Source organism: Gymnoscopelus braueri (assembly GCF_963280865.1).
Source record: "Gymnoscopelus braueri genome assembly, chromosome: 11".
NCBI classification, from domain to species: domain Eukaryota; kingdom Metazoa; phylum Chordata; class Actinopteri; order Myctophiformes; family Myctophidae; genus Gymnoscopelus; species Gymnoscopelus braueri.
Window position 1 is genome coordinate 54,247,910 of NC_137613.1, and position 19,008 is coordinate 54,266,917.

The 19,008-nt window shown below is 40.2% G+C and overlaps 1 protein-coding gene across 1 annotated transcript; it reads right to left on the reverse strand.

Annotated features, from left to right (window-relative positions):
- Positions 1-3,597: 3,597 nt before the first annotated feature.
- Positions 3,598-18,662, reverse strand: LOC308095204 (mRNA cap guanine-N(7) methyltransferase-like). Its single transcript, XM_080442174.1, has 11 exons — positions 18,616-18,662; positions 15,588-15,681; positions 12,554-12,683; positions 11,721-11,849; positions 11,035-11,150; positions 9,224-9,405; positions 8,199-8,363; positions 7,873-7,990; positions 5,851-5,952; positions 4,957-4,990; positions 3,598-3,838 (listed from the first exon to the last, which is right to left on the reverse strand). The coding sequence occupies exons 2-11, from the start codon at positions 15,678-15,680 to the stop codon at positions 3,801-3,803; spliced, it is 1,107 nt and encodes a 368-aa protein (XP_080298300.1). The 5' UTR covers position 15,681; positions 18,616-18,662; the 3' UTR covers positions 3,598-3,800.
- Between the last annotated feature and the right edge of the window lie 346 nt (positions 18,663-19,008).

Genomic DNA, 19,008 nt, shown 5'->3' on the forward strand with positions numbered 1-19,008 from the left:
ACTGCACTTTGAGAACCAATGTGATATATATATATATATATATATATATATATATATATATATATATATATATATATATATATATATATATAGCGCGAGCGCTAAAATCTAAAATGACACAGATGCTGTCCTGGTTTTAATGGGTTAATGGTACTTGTTCACTGGACTACTAGTCGTCTAGTCCAGTGGTTCTATTTATTTGGTTTGTTACATTTTTGGTACTCGGATGAGCTGGTGTGAGTGTGTATATTTATTACTATTATTATTATTGATATTAATTTCAGTAGCTGGTACCTGAGATGCATGTCCCAGTTGTCTTGTGCTCTATATTATTATTGTTATTCTTTTTTTGTTAAGTGATAAAAGGTGTTTAAACAGCAGAGATGCCGCGCTGCCTGTTATAAAGTAAGGATGATACAATGATGTCACCACGATGTTAACAGAATGTCACTGATGACAAAATTATCCATTTAAAAATAAGACTTTTTATTTATGTGGGAAAGATATTGAAACAGAGAATGTTTCTTCCGTTCACTTCTTTAAAAAAAGAAAACTGTAAACAAAATGTGGCATAAGCATAAATGTTGAGAATTCTGTTGTCTGTGATAATAAATATTGAAATGAGCTGAACACATTCAGTTTGCTTTTAAATGGACTGATATGTATCAATAATGAATTAAATCAATGTATCTGTCACAGGATGGACAAACATACTAACAGAAGCCTGGGTTCTTTTCTATCGATTAGTCACCCCATATTATATTTTGTCGATACACCATATTTTAGTTTTTGGCACATTCCTATGCCAATAATTTGATGACCGGCAGCGGTTCCGGTAGGAGACACAAAGAGTCTCCTTTGTGTCTCCTACCGGAACCGCTGCCACCGCTGGTCATCAAATTATTGGCTTAGGAATGTGCCAAAAACTAAAAAATATGGGGTGACTAAATCGATAGGAAAAAAAATTCCTATCGATTCAATTTTGGGTGAACTATCCCTTTAAGGTGCAGAGTATCGGTGAGGGTCAAGTTCAACCACATAGTCCACAAAAGGTTGCTTCACAGGTAGGTCCATGAGGAAAGCAAAATGTCCAAGGCCAACTTCCTCAGGTGGGCAAAACCAGTATAATCGCTGCCGGGCCTTTTTCCTCACGTGGCGTGGTGTGTGTGTGTGTGTCGCTTGAGCTCCTCCATGTGTAGGCCTACTCCAAGGAACTTGAACTCGCTGACCCTTTCCACTGCAGCTCCATCGATGAAGACGGGCCCATGCTCTCTCCTCGGCCCTCCTGAAGTCCACCATCAGCTCCTTGGTCTTGTTGACATTGAGGGTGATTTTCACCGGTGCCTTACCCATTATCCCTAAACTTCTTTGCCATTTTTTTTTACTATTTTTAAAAACCTTTTTCAAATAGTTCAAAAAGACTAGTCGATCTACATCGACACGTTGTGAGCTTGTAGATGGATTGACTCCATGTTTGTTTGCTGTATGGGTTGTATATGTACAGTAGGTCTATATGGTGTCCATTTTCTTGCCCTCGGGCCTCAACAGTGGTAATGGGCTGATTGATGGCACTCAGACCTCCATCAGCTTCTCTGCCTATCAGCTGATAGGCCTACTGCCTACGTATAGCCAACATGGGCAGCCTGCATTTAGTGTTGATGGTCTGAGGACCGAAACATCCACTCTCTGTGGAACGTTTCCACCATGCCGTTTTTTTGCACTAAATATTCTAAATGTTTGCATCCAAAGAGCCTCAACGTCCGTCTGTCAGTGTGCAAGCCTTTTCCTTTCTTTAAGGACTTTAATGCTGGCCTCTTGTAACCATCTTTAGCCTTAGTAGAGCACAAACTTTTCTATCTTGATATTATGAGGTAGAAACGCATGTCAAAAAAGAAGTCAGAGAATTCATGCTTTTTTTCTTTTCTTTGTTGCCACACATTGACTTATGTCACCGAAAGGTGACTTGATGAGGGCTGTGACCAGTTGCAGACGTGCACGTTCACTTTACACATTTTGTTTATTAAGAATAGCTATTTAAATTATTAAAGTTAATCATTGGTATTATTAGTTATTACAGAAATGTGGTATGAGGTGTGACATGCCATTTTTTTAAGAGCCCTAATAAACCATTTGAAAATGTAATTCGATTTCAAATACTGTCTCTGCTATAACTACATTTGTAAATGGGTACACCTTTTGAATGCAGGCCTGCAACAAACTGTCTTTATTTTTCATAATATAACTGAATGCTTCCAAAAAATAACCACCAAAATAACCAAGTAAAAACCTTTTTAATTGTTTGTTAAAAAATAGCCTGAATGGCAAATGTACATGGTTAGCCACTAGCCAGCATGAAATGTCATTTCGGTCGCTTGATCGTCCAGACACCTGACATCTCTTTGCTTTAAGCAACTTGTCAATGTCAGGGACCATGACCACCATTATGCCACATCACCTGTTATACTGTGTTATTGTCTTGATATATCATCAAGAAGGCCTGGGCCCCACCAAAGACTAAAGACCACAGGGGGCGAGGGTTGGGGTCCTTGTCTGTCACGCCAATTTGTCCTAATATAAATGCAAACTAATTGAAGCCTGTATAGCGTGCTGCTTATCAGAAATGGAAATTCTAAAATCAAATGTAAAGATATTTTAATATTTCGTTAACGGAAATGACAAATAGATGACAGCTTCCTTTCTTGGCTTTCGGGACGTGTAGCTCCAGACTCTGTAGCATCCAGAGCTTGTGGAATGGTTGTCTGGCTACACGAGACTAGTGTGGAGATTGTGGAGATGTCAACATGTTGCACAAAATCAGAACAGACTCCCAACTCTGTAACATCACTGTGAAGCGCACTAATAAGAATGTTAATAAAATGTTTGAAAAAGTTTCCAAAAACAGCTTATGCCATGAATTATTCATGATGACAATCACCCTTGCACTTTGTGGACATGTGCAGATCTAATGTAGTTATGTTGTCACAAGCTCTGTTAATACTTTTCATTAGTGGTGGAAAAAGTACTCAAATGTTTTACTTAAGTAAAAGTAGCAATACTGCAATGTAGTAACACTCTGCTACAAGTGGAAGTCCGGAAATTAAAAAAGTACAAAAGTATTGGCATCAAAATATACTTAAATTACCAAAAGTAAAAGTACAAAAATGTTTGAAAATAGCAGATCTACAAGCTCACAACACGTCGCTATGCGACACGTGAGCTTGTAGATCTGCTATATTCAAATAGCCCATGTATAAAATAGGGCTAAAGTGGTTAATGTTTATTAATGTAATAATTTAAATCTGCAAAGTAACTAGTAACTTAAGTTTTCAAATGATTGTAGAGGAGTAAGAGTATAACATTTGCGTCTGAGATGTAGTGGAGTAGAAGTAAAAGTATTGAAAATGGGAAATACTCCAGTAAAGTAAAACATCCTCAAAAGTGTACTTAAGTACAGTACTTGAGTAAATGCACTTACCACTGCTTTTCATTAGTTAAATATTTATAAAACCCACACCGTAACCGCTGTCGATTACACTTTCAATTGTTTTTAATATAGCTCACAACGTGTCACAATGGAAAAAGGAATAACAAACGTCCTGTGTTTTAGCTGGTTTTAATTTTTCTACTCAAACGCACAGAAATATTCAAATAAAAACAACTCAATGTTTCCTTGTACAAAACGTGACTCAACTCAACAGACTTTCACTCAGTCTTTCATTCAGTGCCTGGATTCTGTCATTCACTCTAACAATGTATCTGGATTCTGTCATTCACTCTGCATGTGTTAATCTATCTGGCAGTCAGGAGACCTTCTGGAAGGCAAACACCAGGTATATACCTACAGAGAGAGAGACAGAGAGTGACAGAAAGAGTGGAAATTGGCAGTTATTTGTCAGTAAACAACATAAATATAGTAGTATGTATATTCAAAGATAATTATTTACAACACAAATATAAACTTCAATATGATTACATAATAATGAATTGTTTCTTATTAACCCATTTAGCCCGGGAAAGAATCTTGTGTAATTTTTAGATTTCTTTGGCTATTCAAAAGTAGTAGATTCTGCTACTTTTGAAAAGTCGTGAAAATGTGTGCAAATCTTTGAATGTATATTTAAAGCAAACATTTGTGACTCAAAACTTTCCTTCTGGGGATTCTACAAATGTCTTCTAAATCCTAATTTTGGAGACATTTCTGAAAAAGTTTTCTGAAAAACATGTTGCTTTAATATCAGTGGTTCTCAAACTTTTTCATGTCAAGGACCACCAAAAATTATATGTATTTGACCCGCCGACCCCATCACAAAATATTTTGTCTCAGGGACCCCCAGAAGCAAAGATTTGAGTTACAAATGTTCCCTTTAAAAAATATATGTATTCAAATATTTGCACAAATGGTCAAGATTTTTCAAGCTCATTGTGCGCCGCCCTATGAGCTTGTAGATCTGCTATTTTTCCAGTTTGCGTTCCCGGTTTGAATGGGTTAAACCGTTATTTCTAAAAGGTAATCTCATAGAGAGCTGAGGTCAGACTGCAATGATCACACAAAGTTACAGACAGGCAGAACAGTACAGACGAGATGGAATAAAAGGAGAAACTCATGAAATGTACATACATGCCAACACATTTTAAACACATTTAAAACCCACTAACTACCACTAATAGACTAACCGCTATGTGAAAGAGCAAGCCTTCTCCTGCTTTTACAAAAGAAGTTGAAAAAGGTTGAAAGGGAGTCACATAGAGATTTTATAGTTGACCAAAACCTCACGATTATTTGTTTGTTTATATGAAAATGAATAATTTCAACTGTTTGTGGTCTGTGAATTAACTAATAACAGTATGTTAGCTATTCAATACTTGCGAGTCAGAAATAATTACTGATAGTAATAATCAAACATTAAATGTTTATAATGGCAACACCAATACAACAGAGTAAGACATTCAACTCACTTGTTGCCTCCCACTCTGACTTGCTCAACGTTCCCTGCAGACAAAAAAGCAAACAGTCAGAATTTTAGGATCAATGAAAATGTATCAATTTCATTCTCATTCTTTCTTTTCCCCCAACCGAGAGTAGCCTTGGACACGCCAATATACATCTAGTCATTTTGGGGCATCAACAAGAAGTAATCATGTACCGTGCATGTTCACATCATGTATACTTTACATTACTTAACTCATTGAGTGCCATTAACGTGTTTTAGCGCTATGGTGCAACGTGCCATTAACGTGTTTCACGTGTTTTTGAAAAAACTAAAAAAACTAAAAAAAAACTAAAAAAAACTTCCTGAACCCAAGATATCATTATCTGAAGATTTGCAGCTCCATCCACTCCTTGTTTAAATTATAACTGAAAAAGGCTGTATCTCGCTTCCTAAGCACTTTTGTTTGACTAAATTTTAAATTTTAATAAAAATTGTAATGGCCAGAAATAGATATTAATAATTATGGCACTCAATGAGTTAAGACCATTTTTCAAATATATATTTCTTTTAACATTTTGGACAAAATAGCCAATTTTACATTGAGGTGCCCATTTATCCTGTATCCATCGTGTGTGTGAGTGTGAATGTATGTGAGTGAGTGAGAGAGAGAGGTTTAACATTGACAAAATGTTATTGTATTCAGATTACAGAATGGTAACATAATATGAACCGTTTACTACACTATGGTGTAAGTTGTACCAATGGAACCATTTTCAGTGTTGTTGATAGGACAGCTGTCACCAACTCTCTGTGTGTGTGTGTGTGTGTGTGTGTGTGTGTGTGTGTGTGTGTGTGTGTGTGTGTGTGTGTGTGTGTGTGTGTGTGTGTGTGTGTGTGTGTGTGTGTGTGTGTAGTGTACCAGAGGCAGTGTAGCTCCAGCAGAGTCCTTGTGTTTGGCAGCATGGTCATACTCTCCTGGTGCCTCTGTGGCTGGAGTGCTGCTGCCTTCACATGGATACGACTAGACACACAGAGACAAAACACTGTTCATTTCAAAGACTACCTTTTTTCACTGACAAAAACTACACAAAAACTAAAAAAAAACTAAGCTATAAGGTGACTAAGACAAATAAAAACTAGACTAAGATGTTAGGGAGGGACTAGTGGAGAAGAGATCCAGTAGAACTAAAAGACAAGTCATTCTAAGTTTGCGATGCGTTGTGAGCTTGTAGATCGGCTATTTTCAGCATGCAACCAAGTGTAAATTCAGGTATTTACTACGCTTAAATACATTTTTGTCGACAAAATAAACTGGACTAAAAGCTTATATTTAGTCGACTAAAACATTTCAGATGATTATAACTGACATTGTATTCAAAAGACTATGACTAAACCAAATACATATTTGTGGTCAAAATTAACACAGACAGAAAGATAAGGAGAGAGAAACATATGGGGGAGAGACAATGGGGTTCCTGGCAAAAGTAGTTAATGGCATCACAATCATTTGAACCACTTTATCCATGTATATGTTGGCTCTTCAAAAATAGCAGATCTACAAGCTCACAGCGCGTCACAGGCCCCATCAACACCACCCTGTCTTACTACTTTAAAAGTCTTACTGCCACAGTCTGCTTTCCTGGTTTTAATGGGTTAAAGTGATACAAATATCTTTCTAGTGGAGTGAATCATGTCATTTTGGTCATTGGGCGTTGCAAGTGTTCCATTTGCAATCACTGTACACATACTATGGAAACGCTACCGAATTCTAAGCACAATGTTTTAACGTAGCAGCTGTATGTGTGAAAAAAAGAAAGATCAAGCAACTATTACGGCTGTCACAATTACAAATGTAGGTTGACGATCAAGTTGCAACAGGTCAGTGACATGAGTGCTGTGAATCTGTGAATGAGTTAGAGAGTTAGATATTTTACTTATTAGCAATAAAAAAGTTTTTTTCTATTCAGACATATTCCAGTATTTTCTGCCTTTCATTATTTCCATGGGAAAAAAATACCTTACATCTCTGACATTACTTTATTTTCTGCCTTTCATTATTATGCTCAAGGGGGAAAAAAGCACCGTATGTCACTATTCCTCACACGTGTGCAGGGAAGGGGGGGATGGGGGAGATTCTGTCGCAAAGAAAAAACAAAAGTTTGGTTCGCGGCAATTAAACATCGACATTTAATCTCTGCATAAGGATTTAAGGATGTTATGCTTATAATGATTACAAGAAGAGTTCCTATCTACAGTCATGGTGTATTTTGTTTGGACTTTTGACGGAAATAACTTTTCATGAGCTCCTGCCTGCTACGAGTAGAGACAACGTCAGCTATTAGATCAATATGCTCATTTATTAGTCCGATGGTGTCGCCCTCCGAATATAGACGATCTACAGGCTCCCAATGTGTTGTGATGCTTGTGGATCGGCTATTTCTGGCGAGCAACACCAGCTGGATTCACTCGCGGGTCGTGGGTAACTCCGAGAGTGGGATTGATTGTTCAGGCTGCAGGCAAATAATTAAACACACAAATGCAGCATGATGTCACAGACTCGCCGTCATTTAGAAATGAGATCGCATAGGCATCTGAATCGAGATCACGATCTTTCGATTAATCGTGCAGGCCTACTAGAAACTATATCTATCGTTTACAATCAAGCTGTCAAAAACACACTCCGCCCTGGGCGACAGCAGACGACTGAGCAGGACCACCTGCAGGGTAAAGATGGAACAGGGAACGTCCCTCCCGATAGTCAGGAGGGTCGTTCGCGAATCCTCACCCAAAAACACCTCTTCACTGACTGCCTGCCTGTCTGTCTTATCCCCTGACTGTCTCACTGACTGTCTACCTCACTGTCACTCTTATTGTCTGACTGGTTGCGAGGTGGTTGTCATGGTTACTGTGTGAGTGGCTGCTGGGTGGTTGTCAGGGTTACCTCCAGGCCCATCATCCTCGTCAGCAGGTTGCGGTTCTGTTGGTTCTTGATTTTTTCCTCAAAGAACTCAGAGAATCTGTATTTAAACAGCAGCTTCATCCCATAGCGTTTAGCCATCCTATAATATACAATAAATATAATGTGTTTAAACAGCAGCTTCATCCCATAGCATTTAGCCATCCTATAATATACAATACACACACATGCCTATCTTCAAACAGCTTGTCAAACAGTGTCTACAGAAGTAGCGTAAAATAAATGCATTCACATGCATGTTACTGACATATATGACAGACAGACATGTAGAGACACAGACAGACACTCACTCTTCAAGCAGAGGGAAGTAAACCAGGAACTCTGGCACATCGACCACGCCCTCCAGATTGAAGTGATACTGACATCCAAACAGGGAATACTGCTCCTTGTGGTCAAAACGAACACTGTACACCTCATTACCAAACGACAAGCCATCCGACAGCTCCAAACGCTTCCTGAGAGAGAGAGACACACAGAGACACAGAGACAGAGAGAGAGAGAGACACAGAGAGAGAGAGAGAGAGACAGAGACAGAGACAGAGAGAGATAAAGACAGAAGAGGACAGAGGGAAACCAATGGTTTACTTGATTTCATCAGCTTGTACTTAGTTACTTTACACCAGGGGTTCCCAACCTTTCTGTTACCACGGACCAGCTGACAGTTCATAACATTTTCACGGTCCGGCATGGTGCCCGGTGCTTGGAGCCGGTTTGGTGCCCCCCCGCCGTATGTCTGTATCAGAAATGACTTTGGACAGGTGGAAAACATTAGTTAAACTCTATGGTTAAACTTGCAGAGTGACGCATTACTTTACCTGAGTTACATCTTCTGATAGATGTACTTGAATGTTGACATGAAATAATAATCCTGTTTAGTGTTTAATTAGCGCGATCGATCATCATCGTGACAAAATTGGCAATTGACAAAAAGATAAAGATAGCCAGGATTCAACAGTGATGTCACTACAGGAAGTTTATAAACAAAGCTGTTTATAAACCTCAGTGACATCACTGACTAATCCTTGGTATCTTCATGTGACCGACTCAACTTTTCTCTGCTCTGTGTGGAAAATCCTGGCGACGCAAGGTTATAGATTCACAACGGGGAAAACTTGGACTTCCCGGCCGCGTTCTCGCGGACCGGTGGTTGGGAACCCCTGCTTTACACCACTGACACACACACACACACACACGCGCGCACGCACGCAGGAGCACCAAGTGTATATCTGCTACGTATTAGCCGAGCCATGTTGGGTCTGCTGCTGAAGTGTTGAAGTCATATCCGTTTATATTATCATTACTAATAATAACTTACACCAGTTCAAAGGCGTCGGTCGTCGTTCCTATGAAGAAGCCGCCGGGCTTCAGGGACTCACAGGCGTTTTTCAGCAGGGTGTCTGCCTGCTGGTACGACTCAAACGAGTAGTGGCACACAAACTGACAACTGCACACGTCAAACAACAGTTTCTTCTCTTTGAACTGGGCTGTCAACACTTCCTGGAGAGACACACACACACACTTAAACATTAATAACGGATACAACATTATATCATTGCTGTCGGGCAGAAACCTCTCAAATGTAGCAGATTTACAAGCTCGAAAAGTGGCGCGAAGCGACACGTTTTGAGCTCGTCGATCGGCTACTTTTGCCATTTTTGAATTTTAATCCTGAAAAAAAGTTTTGGACATATGAGGTTTCCACCCGACAAGGACGATATTAATCTACATGGAATTTAGACAGTGTTAATTTAGTTGACTAAGACTAGACTAAACAATTTCAGATGACTAAAATAGGACTAAAAGTAAAAGGTGTGTTATTCAAAAGGCTAAATCAGAATTTGCTGTCAAAATTAACACTGGAGTCAGACCTCAACAAAACTTTCAACGACGACGCACAATTCTATCTGCATTATGTTGTGGGAATTCTGGATCAATCAGCAGTTGGCGATGCGAGAGGAGCCAGAGACAATATTTCTAGCTGGTGGTGGTTTGTGCTTTTAGTTACATTATCAGTGTTGATATCTTCGGTGTTGACATCTAGCCGTTGTAACTTGATTTCATATGCCGAGATGATCAGTTCACCCATTCAATCCGGGAACGCATCTGTGTTTTCGTTGGCTATTCAAAAATAGCAGATATACAAGCTCATAGCGTGGCACCGAGTGCCGCGCTATGAGCTTGTAGATCTGAAATAAATTGTGAAAATGAGTGCAAATCTTTGAATATATACACTTTTAATTCAATTTTAATCTTTGCTTCTGGAGGGTCCCTGGAATAGAATATATTGAGATGGGGGGTCCGCGGACACATCATTTTGGGTGGTCCTTGACATGAAATAAGTTTGAGAAGCACTGATATGCAATTATTTATTTTGAATAGCCACATATTATTTTTTATTTCTATTTTAAACGACAGATGCGTTCTTAACACATCGTGTGCCAATTGCGTAGATCTACGCGAACCTAAATAACAGCGCAGCGTGCCAGTCGCGTAGATCTACGCGAAGTGGTCTTTTTATTTTCTTTTTTCGCAGTGACTCATTGTAGCACACCCGGAAACGGAAATTAATGTCAATCGAAGATTTTCGTTCCCATCCGCCGCCGCTCTAAAGCTTCCGCTAAATCGCCATTATCTCTGTGTTGTTTTTCTCCGCGCTGAACGCTGTTTAATAGAAACTGCGACTACTGCAAAATGGAATGTCGCCGATTGAAAATTCCTTCTCTGGGCCACTCACACAACTACCATGTGTGTCTACAAACAGTTGAACGCGCAATCATAAGGTATTTAGCGAGGTCTGTGGCGAGGTGAAAAAAACAAAAAAACAAGAATAAATCGCTGGCAGTGGTGAGTACATTATGATATTAAACTCTGGTATGGAATGTGTTAATGGGTTAATCAACCTGAAATGCAGGTCCTGAATATGAAGCGATTGTAAACGGAGAATATTCACATAATAATGTTCAAACCTTTATTGCAGCGTCAGACACCAAACTTTCTGTTGATTTTGAAATTGTTTGTGCGTGCACGTGTGTACGCTCAGAAAAGAAACATTTGAAGTTGCAGGGCGCCGCTGTTGAATGCATATCGGGGGAAACACTGGGGGTCTTATGGAGGTCAAAAGGTTACCTTGGTGCAGTCAGCAGTGATGAAGTCGGCGGCGAACATCCGGTCACCACGGTAACATTTCTTCTGCATGTCCTCATAACGACTCCGACATTGTTCTACTGAAACCCCTGCGATGTCTGAAAAATAATATAAAATAATTACTAAATATAAACAAGAGTCAATAGCAGCAGAATAAGCTGTTTGGCATTGGCAGAATAATCTTTCATGGGGTGCAACCCAAATCCATACGAATGGGGCGCCATTTAACCCATTAAGACCTGAGGACCGTCTACAAATGTCTTCTAAACAGTTTTCTGAAAAACGTATGTCGAGTGGTGCTCAAACTTTTACATGCAAAGGACCCCCAAAGTATTTGGCCGCAGACCCCCATCTCAAAATGTTTTGTTCCAGGGACCCCCCAGAAGCAAAGATTTGAGATAAAAATGTTAAGTTAAGAAAAGAAAAATGTATATTCAAAGATTTGCTAAAATGTACATGATTTTTCAAAAATAGCAGATCTACCAGCTGCTATTTTGCAAAAATAAACTGACAAAGATGCTGGTTTTAATGGGTTAAAAAGGTAAATAAAAAACAATTTCCAACAGCATAATGGTTATCGCCGAAAGGCGTTGATAGTCAGTGGAGTAGTAATCTACCAAACAACACATTTCCAAACATACAGTATGTACACTGTACACATATCTTACCTGCACAGACTAGATGTGCGATGTTCCCCTTCTTCCATTTGAGCAGATCCCCTCCTTTCCCACATCCCAGGTCCAACACAGAGATGTCTCTGTCTGTACTGCTGTCCCTTACTTGGTCCAATATGTTGCCTACAATACAATACAGCAGTGGTGAAAGAAGTACTCAGATATTTTACTTAAGTAAAAGTAGCAAGTCCTACACTCTTCTCCCTTCCCTAAAACACCCTAAACAATGCTCCACACGTCCTAGACTCTTCTCCCTTCCCTAGAACACCCTAAACAATGCTCCACACGTCCTAGACTCTTCTCCCTTCCCTAGAACACCCTAAACAATGCTCCACACGTCCTAGACTCTTCTACCTTCCCTAGAACACCCTAAACAACGCTCCACACGTCCTAGAGTCTAGGACGTGTGGAGCGTTGTTTAGGAAGAGTCTAGGACCTAGACTCTTCTCCCTTCCCTAAAACACCCTAAACAATGCTCCACACGTCCTAGACTCTTCTCCCTTCCCTAAAACACCCTAAACAACGCTCCACACGTCCTTGACTCTTCTCCTTTCGCTAAAACACCCTGGACAACGCTCCACACGTCCTGACTCTTCTACCTTCTCTAAAACACACTGGACAACGCTCCACACTTCCTAAACTCTTCTACCTTCCCTAAAACACCCTAAACAACGCTCCACACGTCCTAGACTCTTCTCCCTTCCCTAAAACACCCTGGACAACGCTCCACACGTCCCAGACTCTTCTACCTTCCCTAGAACACCCTGGACAACGCTCCAAACGTCCTGACCTAGACTCTTGTGATGTTTGTAACGTTTGCTTCTCACCAATCAGGACGCTCTTGAGCCAGTTGTTGAAGTTTCTCATGTGAAAGATTCGACTGTGGCTTCGAAACGCCAACCCTGTCTCCTGTAGGCTGTTATAATGACTGGCAACTTTCTCACTGTGACCTGTATACTGACACACAGACAGAGAGACACACAGAGAAAAGTAAAGAGAGAGAGAGAGAGAGAGAGAGAGAGAGACAACAAGAAAGTTAATCATATGGAATACAATCCTGCTGCCAGCTAGGTAACCAAACATTAACCAATTGAGATCGGGATCGCATCTGTGTGTAACCACTTTAACCATTATTTTATACTTTGGCTATTCAAAAATAGCAGATATACAAGCTCATAGCGCTATGAGCTTGCATATCTGCTATTTTAGAAAAATCGTGAAAATGTGCGCACTTTTTTAACTCTAATCTTTGCTTCTGGGGGTCCCTGGAACAACATATTTTGAGATGGGGGCCAAATACATAACATTTTGGGGGTCTTTGATATGAAAAAAGATTGAGAAACACTGACATAGAAACATAGGTTTTTCAGAAAACTGTTAGGATTTAGAAGACATTTTTAGAATCGGCTTTACTCACCATATAGTGCACTATATAGTGATTATGCCATTTTGTAGTTATGTCCGGATGTACGGTATATTGATCATAATTATACTAAGGGTGTCACGATACTCGATACGTACCGAAAATGACGTTCGATACAGTGTATCGAAATCAAAAGCCGTATCGCGATTCAAGGGTTAATTAAAAAAAAATACTCCCGCACATGCGCACATCCGATTGCACGTCCGGGTGAAGCCATGCTCGAGCCGCTGTTATTGTTTTTCCGTGCATCACGCATGCGTGCTTACGACGGGGGAGGAAAAAAAAGACGACAGGACAAACCCACACACACCACAGAGGAGTTTGGAGGAGACAGAGAGAGAGACAGACAGCTGTAGCGTTGCGTCTGTACTTTACATTTCACCATGGCCACTGCTGAAGCCAGCAATGGTAATGATGATAATACACAAACGGAAGAATTGGAAAACCCTCCCGCTTCCTTTAAGTCAAAAGTCTGGCAATATTTTGGCTTCCCAGTGAATTATGAGGGCACCCGACGCATTGTTGACAAAACGGCTACCGTTTGTCGATTATGCTTCACACGCATATGGCTTAGCTCAGGGGTCTTCAACGTTTTCAGCCCAAGGACCCTAGGGCCTAGTTGAGAGAGAGATGAAGCAGGGACCCCCTCTATATTGTATAAAATTGTGTTTCAGATGAAACTTTTTTTGTTTACTTGGTCTTCTTTTTCCCCTCTACACCTATACCTCTTTGCCAAAAATAGCCGATCTACAAGCTTACAACGCCTCGCAGCGCGAGGCGTTGTGAGCTTGTAGATCTGCTATTTTTGGCTAAAGTTCACCTCAGAAAAGGGATGGGGTTACGGTAAAAAATAAAAAACATATCACACAAAGATTTGGCGGACCCCCTGTAGTAATTCTGAGGACCCCCTAGGGGTCCCGGACCCCCTGTTGAAGACCCCTGGCTTAGCTCATATTTCTTGTTTGTTAAAGCTCTTACCTGTTCAAACAATGTGAACATACTTTAAGAAGTTTAAGAACATGTAGCCAAATAACAGTTGTCTTTGGATCCTTTTTTCTTACATATTCAACTTTGTATTTAGATTTTATTTAGTTATAGAGCTTCACAAGTATGTTGTTAACTCATCTTAAAGAAGAATCTGAAAATGACAGTTGTTGTAAGGGCATAAAACCCTTTTTGTTATTCTCATTCATTCTCATTTGATATTATTCAAATAAAAGGGACTTATTGAGAAACATGTGTTTTTCTTTACAAATCAAGACAATAGCCTAAATTAATAATCATATAGCCCTCAAAGCTGAAAAAAAGGACGTTTTAAAAATATATATTGGATCGAAAATCGAATCGTGACCTTAAAATCGAAAGTCGAATCGAATCGTGGATTAGGCGTATCGTGACACCCCTAAATTATACCCTACATGGTGGACTTATTTAATCCCACAAAACATGAAATGTAGGGTACAGGCCATTGGTCACTTGCCAAGCTCTATCAATCCCACAATGCATTGCACTGGTTCCGCTGAAAGGGAACAAACTAGTAAACTACAACAATGGCGCCGTCCGTCGCAGAAGGACAAGAGCGTAATGTTATGTAATGATGAAAAGTATTTATCACAACAGTGCATACCGGAATGTTCTTTTAACCCATTCAATCCGGGGACGCATCCGTGTCATTTTAGATTCCTTTGGCTATTCAAAAATAGCAGATCTACAAGCTCATAGCGCGGGCCGCGCTATGAGCTTGTAGATCTGCTATTTTAGAAAAAGGATCTAAAAAATGTGTGCAAATCATTGAATATATATTTGTTAAAGCTGGGATTTTTTTTTTTAAATGTTAAAAATGTTCACTTTAAAAAGATATACTGTATTCAAAGATTTGCACAAAGTTTCGCGATTTCTAAAATAATAGCAGATCTACAAGCTCAGTGCCGCGAACTTGTATATGTGCTATTTTTAAATAGCCAAAGAAATCTTAAAATGACAGATGTGTTCCCGGTCTTAAAGGGTTAATCTTTTAATGTTTGTTTATCACTCCGACAGCCAACGCTGGGGTCAGAGTCAAGATGTTTTTAATTGTGCAAAAGCGATAAGCGATAAATGACGGCGTGGCTCACACCGCGTCACATCCACGCTGGGTTATGGTCTTGTATAACGCCTATGTTGGAGTAGTGTCTGAAATGATCATTTTCACTATATGGTCCTCTACATCTGACTCCCTGTATAGGGAGCAGCGAGTAATGAATGAGCGACTGCATTCGGGCACAAACCTGGGACTACAGTTATACATAGCCTATTGTATTATATGAAGACAGGTTGAACTTGAAAATGGGTGTAGTGCTCCTTTAATTCAGCCAGCAGCTTCCTACGAACTCGAAGAAGTACATTGACATTGAATGATAGTGCACGCACCCCCCCACACACACACACTTCCTACTTACAGGTTTCTTTGTAGGTGACTCCTCATCTTCATCAGTCCTCCTCTTCTTCTCTCCTTTCTCCTCCTCTGCTGTGGTTGCTGCAGGTTCCATCATTCTGGGGGTCAGAGAGGTCACAGCTCATCACTAGGGTTCAGATCAGAAGTTCTCAAAGTTTTTTTAATTTAAAGTAACCCCATAACTCTGAGAGTGTCAACATTAAGTGCGTGCTATTGAGGTGAAGAAACCTGTAAAGCAGGGGTGGGCAACTTTGATGATGGAGAGGGCCACTATATTTCCACACAAAAATAGCAGATCTACAAGCTCAAAACGCGTCGCACTGATCTGCTATTTTTGAATTGGAATCCAGATTTGTTTTTGCTATTTTTTAATTGGAATCCTGAAAATAAACTTTTTTTGTATTAATTCAAATGCATTTAGTTATACTTTATGAACTTAACCCATTTAGACCTGAGGCCGATTCTAAAAACGCCTTCTAAATCCTGACCTAAGTTTTCTGAAAAACTTCAAATATTTATTCAAAAATTACAACAAATGTATGTTGCTATATACTGTACATAGCAACAGGAGCCCCAAAAGGGGTTTCCGTCCTGAAAGGTATAGTTACAAATAGGGGTTCCCGCCCAAAATGGGTTGAATACAAATATATTGGACATAAAAAAGAAATGTAATACTAGTCATTAATCTACTAATATATAGACTGAAGTAATTAAAGCGGGTCATGTTTGGAATTGTAACAGCTGAAATCAACAATATATCAGTATTCCAATATTAACCTGCAGGCCTCATTAAGTGAAGGTGGGGGCCGCATGTGGCCCCCGCGCCGCCAGTTGCCCATGTATGGTTTTTAGAGTGTCCGCGTCGGGCTTCAATTCCCCGGCCTGGGTCATACCAAAGACGATACACATGGTACCCAATGCCTCCCTGCTTTGGCACTCGGAAGCAAGGGTTGGATTGGGGATACGTCCCCTGCGACATACAAGTGTGTACTCGTACATCATGGCTGGGGCCTACTTGTACATCAAGCTGCCTCACGCTACAGGCCCTATGGGCCGCATGGCTCGGCAAGGCTTACTACATGAACTATTTATCGGCTCAAATTAATACGTTGTTTACAAAAGGAGCAGCAATAGTCTCCATTCCCTCCCCCTCGCATGTCTGCTCCCCGTGCCCGTCTCGCTGCTCCACGCGCCTGTCTGTCTGCTCCCCGCCGCCTTCAGAGAGACAGACCACGACAGGTCCCTGCTCCCGCAGTACTGGGATACATTTTTTTAATGAATTGTTGTTTAGATGTCCATCCATCTACAACTGCTAGAGTAGTTTAAAACGTAAACTCATTTATGTGCATTTCCAGTGTTAGAAACATCGATTTGTAAGTCAATAACACCTTTAAACGTCTGACCTGTTTAGACCACGGGTCTTCATAACAGGGGGTCCTCAGAGTTTCACACATTTTTTCCTCAGAGTTTCATACATTTTACACTCTCAAGAGTTACAAGATGACTATGGGTTCATTTGGTTACCAACTCTCCATCAATTAGCTGGGGACCACCTGGAACCCCCTTCAAGGACCACTGGTTGAAAACCACTGCTCTAAACCAGGGGTCTTCAACGTTTTCAGTGCCAAGGACCCCCTAGCTGAGAGAGAGATGAAGCAGGGACCCCCTCTATATTGTATAAAATGGTGTTTCAGATAAACGTTTGCTGCTCTTTTTTCCCCTCTACACCTATAACTCTTTGCCAAAAATAGTGAGCTTGTAGATCTGCTATTTTTGTCTTAAGTTCTCCTCAGAAAAGGGATGCTAGGGTTCAAGTGGTTAATAGTGTAAAAAGAAAAAAAATCATATCACACTAAGATTTTGCGGACCCCCCTCTGAGGACACCCTAGGGGTCCCGGACCCCCTGTTGAAAACCACTGCTCTAAACCACAAGGCCAAATTAAAAAAAAAATAATAATCTTTTTTTACATTAACTACTTGAACTCTAGCATCCCTATTCTGAGGGGAACTTTAGCCAAAAAATAGCAGATCTACAAGCTTGCATATCGGCTATTTTCACATGTTGGTAGCCATGGTTCACATGACGCTTGTATACAAGCGTCATGGTGCCGAGTCCCCCTGGTCTAAAGTTGTGTTCGATTTTTTCACATTGCCATCTCTCACATAAACATAAACGTTCAGATTTCAAATATAAAGTGCTTACCACCGAGCCACGGATGTTACAAGGCGATGCGGACCGCGATGACTACCCGTATCTCCCGTATTGTTCAATAAAAAGCATTTTAATCCCATCGCCGGCCATTTTCTCCAAATTGTCTCCGATACTTTCAACCATGCGACACTAATGGTTGGGAGGTGTATTGCACTCTGATACATTACAAAACAAAAAAAAACAAAAAAAGAGAATGGCCGGCGATGGGATTAAAATGCTTTTTTATTGAACAATACGGGAGATACGGGTACTCATCGTGGTCCGCATCGCCTTGTAACATCCGTGGCTCGGTGGTAAGCACTTTAGATTTGAAATCTGAACGTTTATGTTTATGTGAGAGATGGCAATGTGAAAAAATCGAACACAACTTTAGACCAGGGGGACTCGGCACCATGACTGTCATGGTATGACAGTCATGTTTCAGGGCTAACATGTTGGTAGCTTGTAGATCTGTTCTTTGCAACAGAGCGATGTAAACAAAGCATGAAACCCACATTAACTCTTAAACCATGTAAAAGCGTGTCGTTTATAAATACATTCATCCTGACACTCATTATTTAAAGAGTAAAATGTCTCTGAATGTTTTTCTCATTCAAACCATAGGAGTTCATTCAGTGTTAGCTCTAAGCTAAGCTAACGCGTTAAGCTAACGTTACTAGGCTGGTTCCAGTGGCTTAGTTCCCTGGTTTAACGCGTTTAAACCATCGTTAGATAAGAGTTCAGGTCTTTAGTAAGCTACAGGTGACCTTCATTCATTCATAAAGGCATTACTTCATTCATTTAAGTCAATAAACACAACATGAACATGAACAACACTCACATGGACGCGCAGCTCTTTATTATTCAAGTATGAATGAACAACATCCGGGTCACATCTTCTTCTCTTTGGGCGTCGAGGGCGGAGTTGCCAGGTTTTGCGAAAGAAATAAGCAACCAGGTCTATGAAAACAAGCCCAAAAGAAGCGACTATTATAGGCCACATGAGCACTTTAAACCTACAGTGTATATATTATTAGTTATTTTATAACAGCCGATCTACAAGCTCAAAACGCATCGCTTTGTGAGCTTGTAGATCTATAAAATAAAATAAAATAAAATAAATAAAATGTGGAATATTTGGAAGATTTTTGAAACATTCTAACAACACAAATCTGGTATGGGGCTCCCTGGCACAAAACATTTTCAAATGGGGGGTTAGGGACAAATACATTCA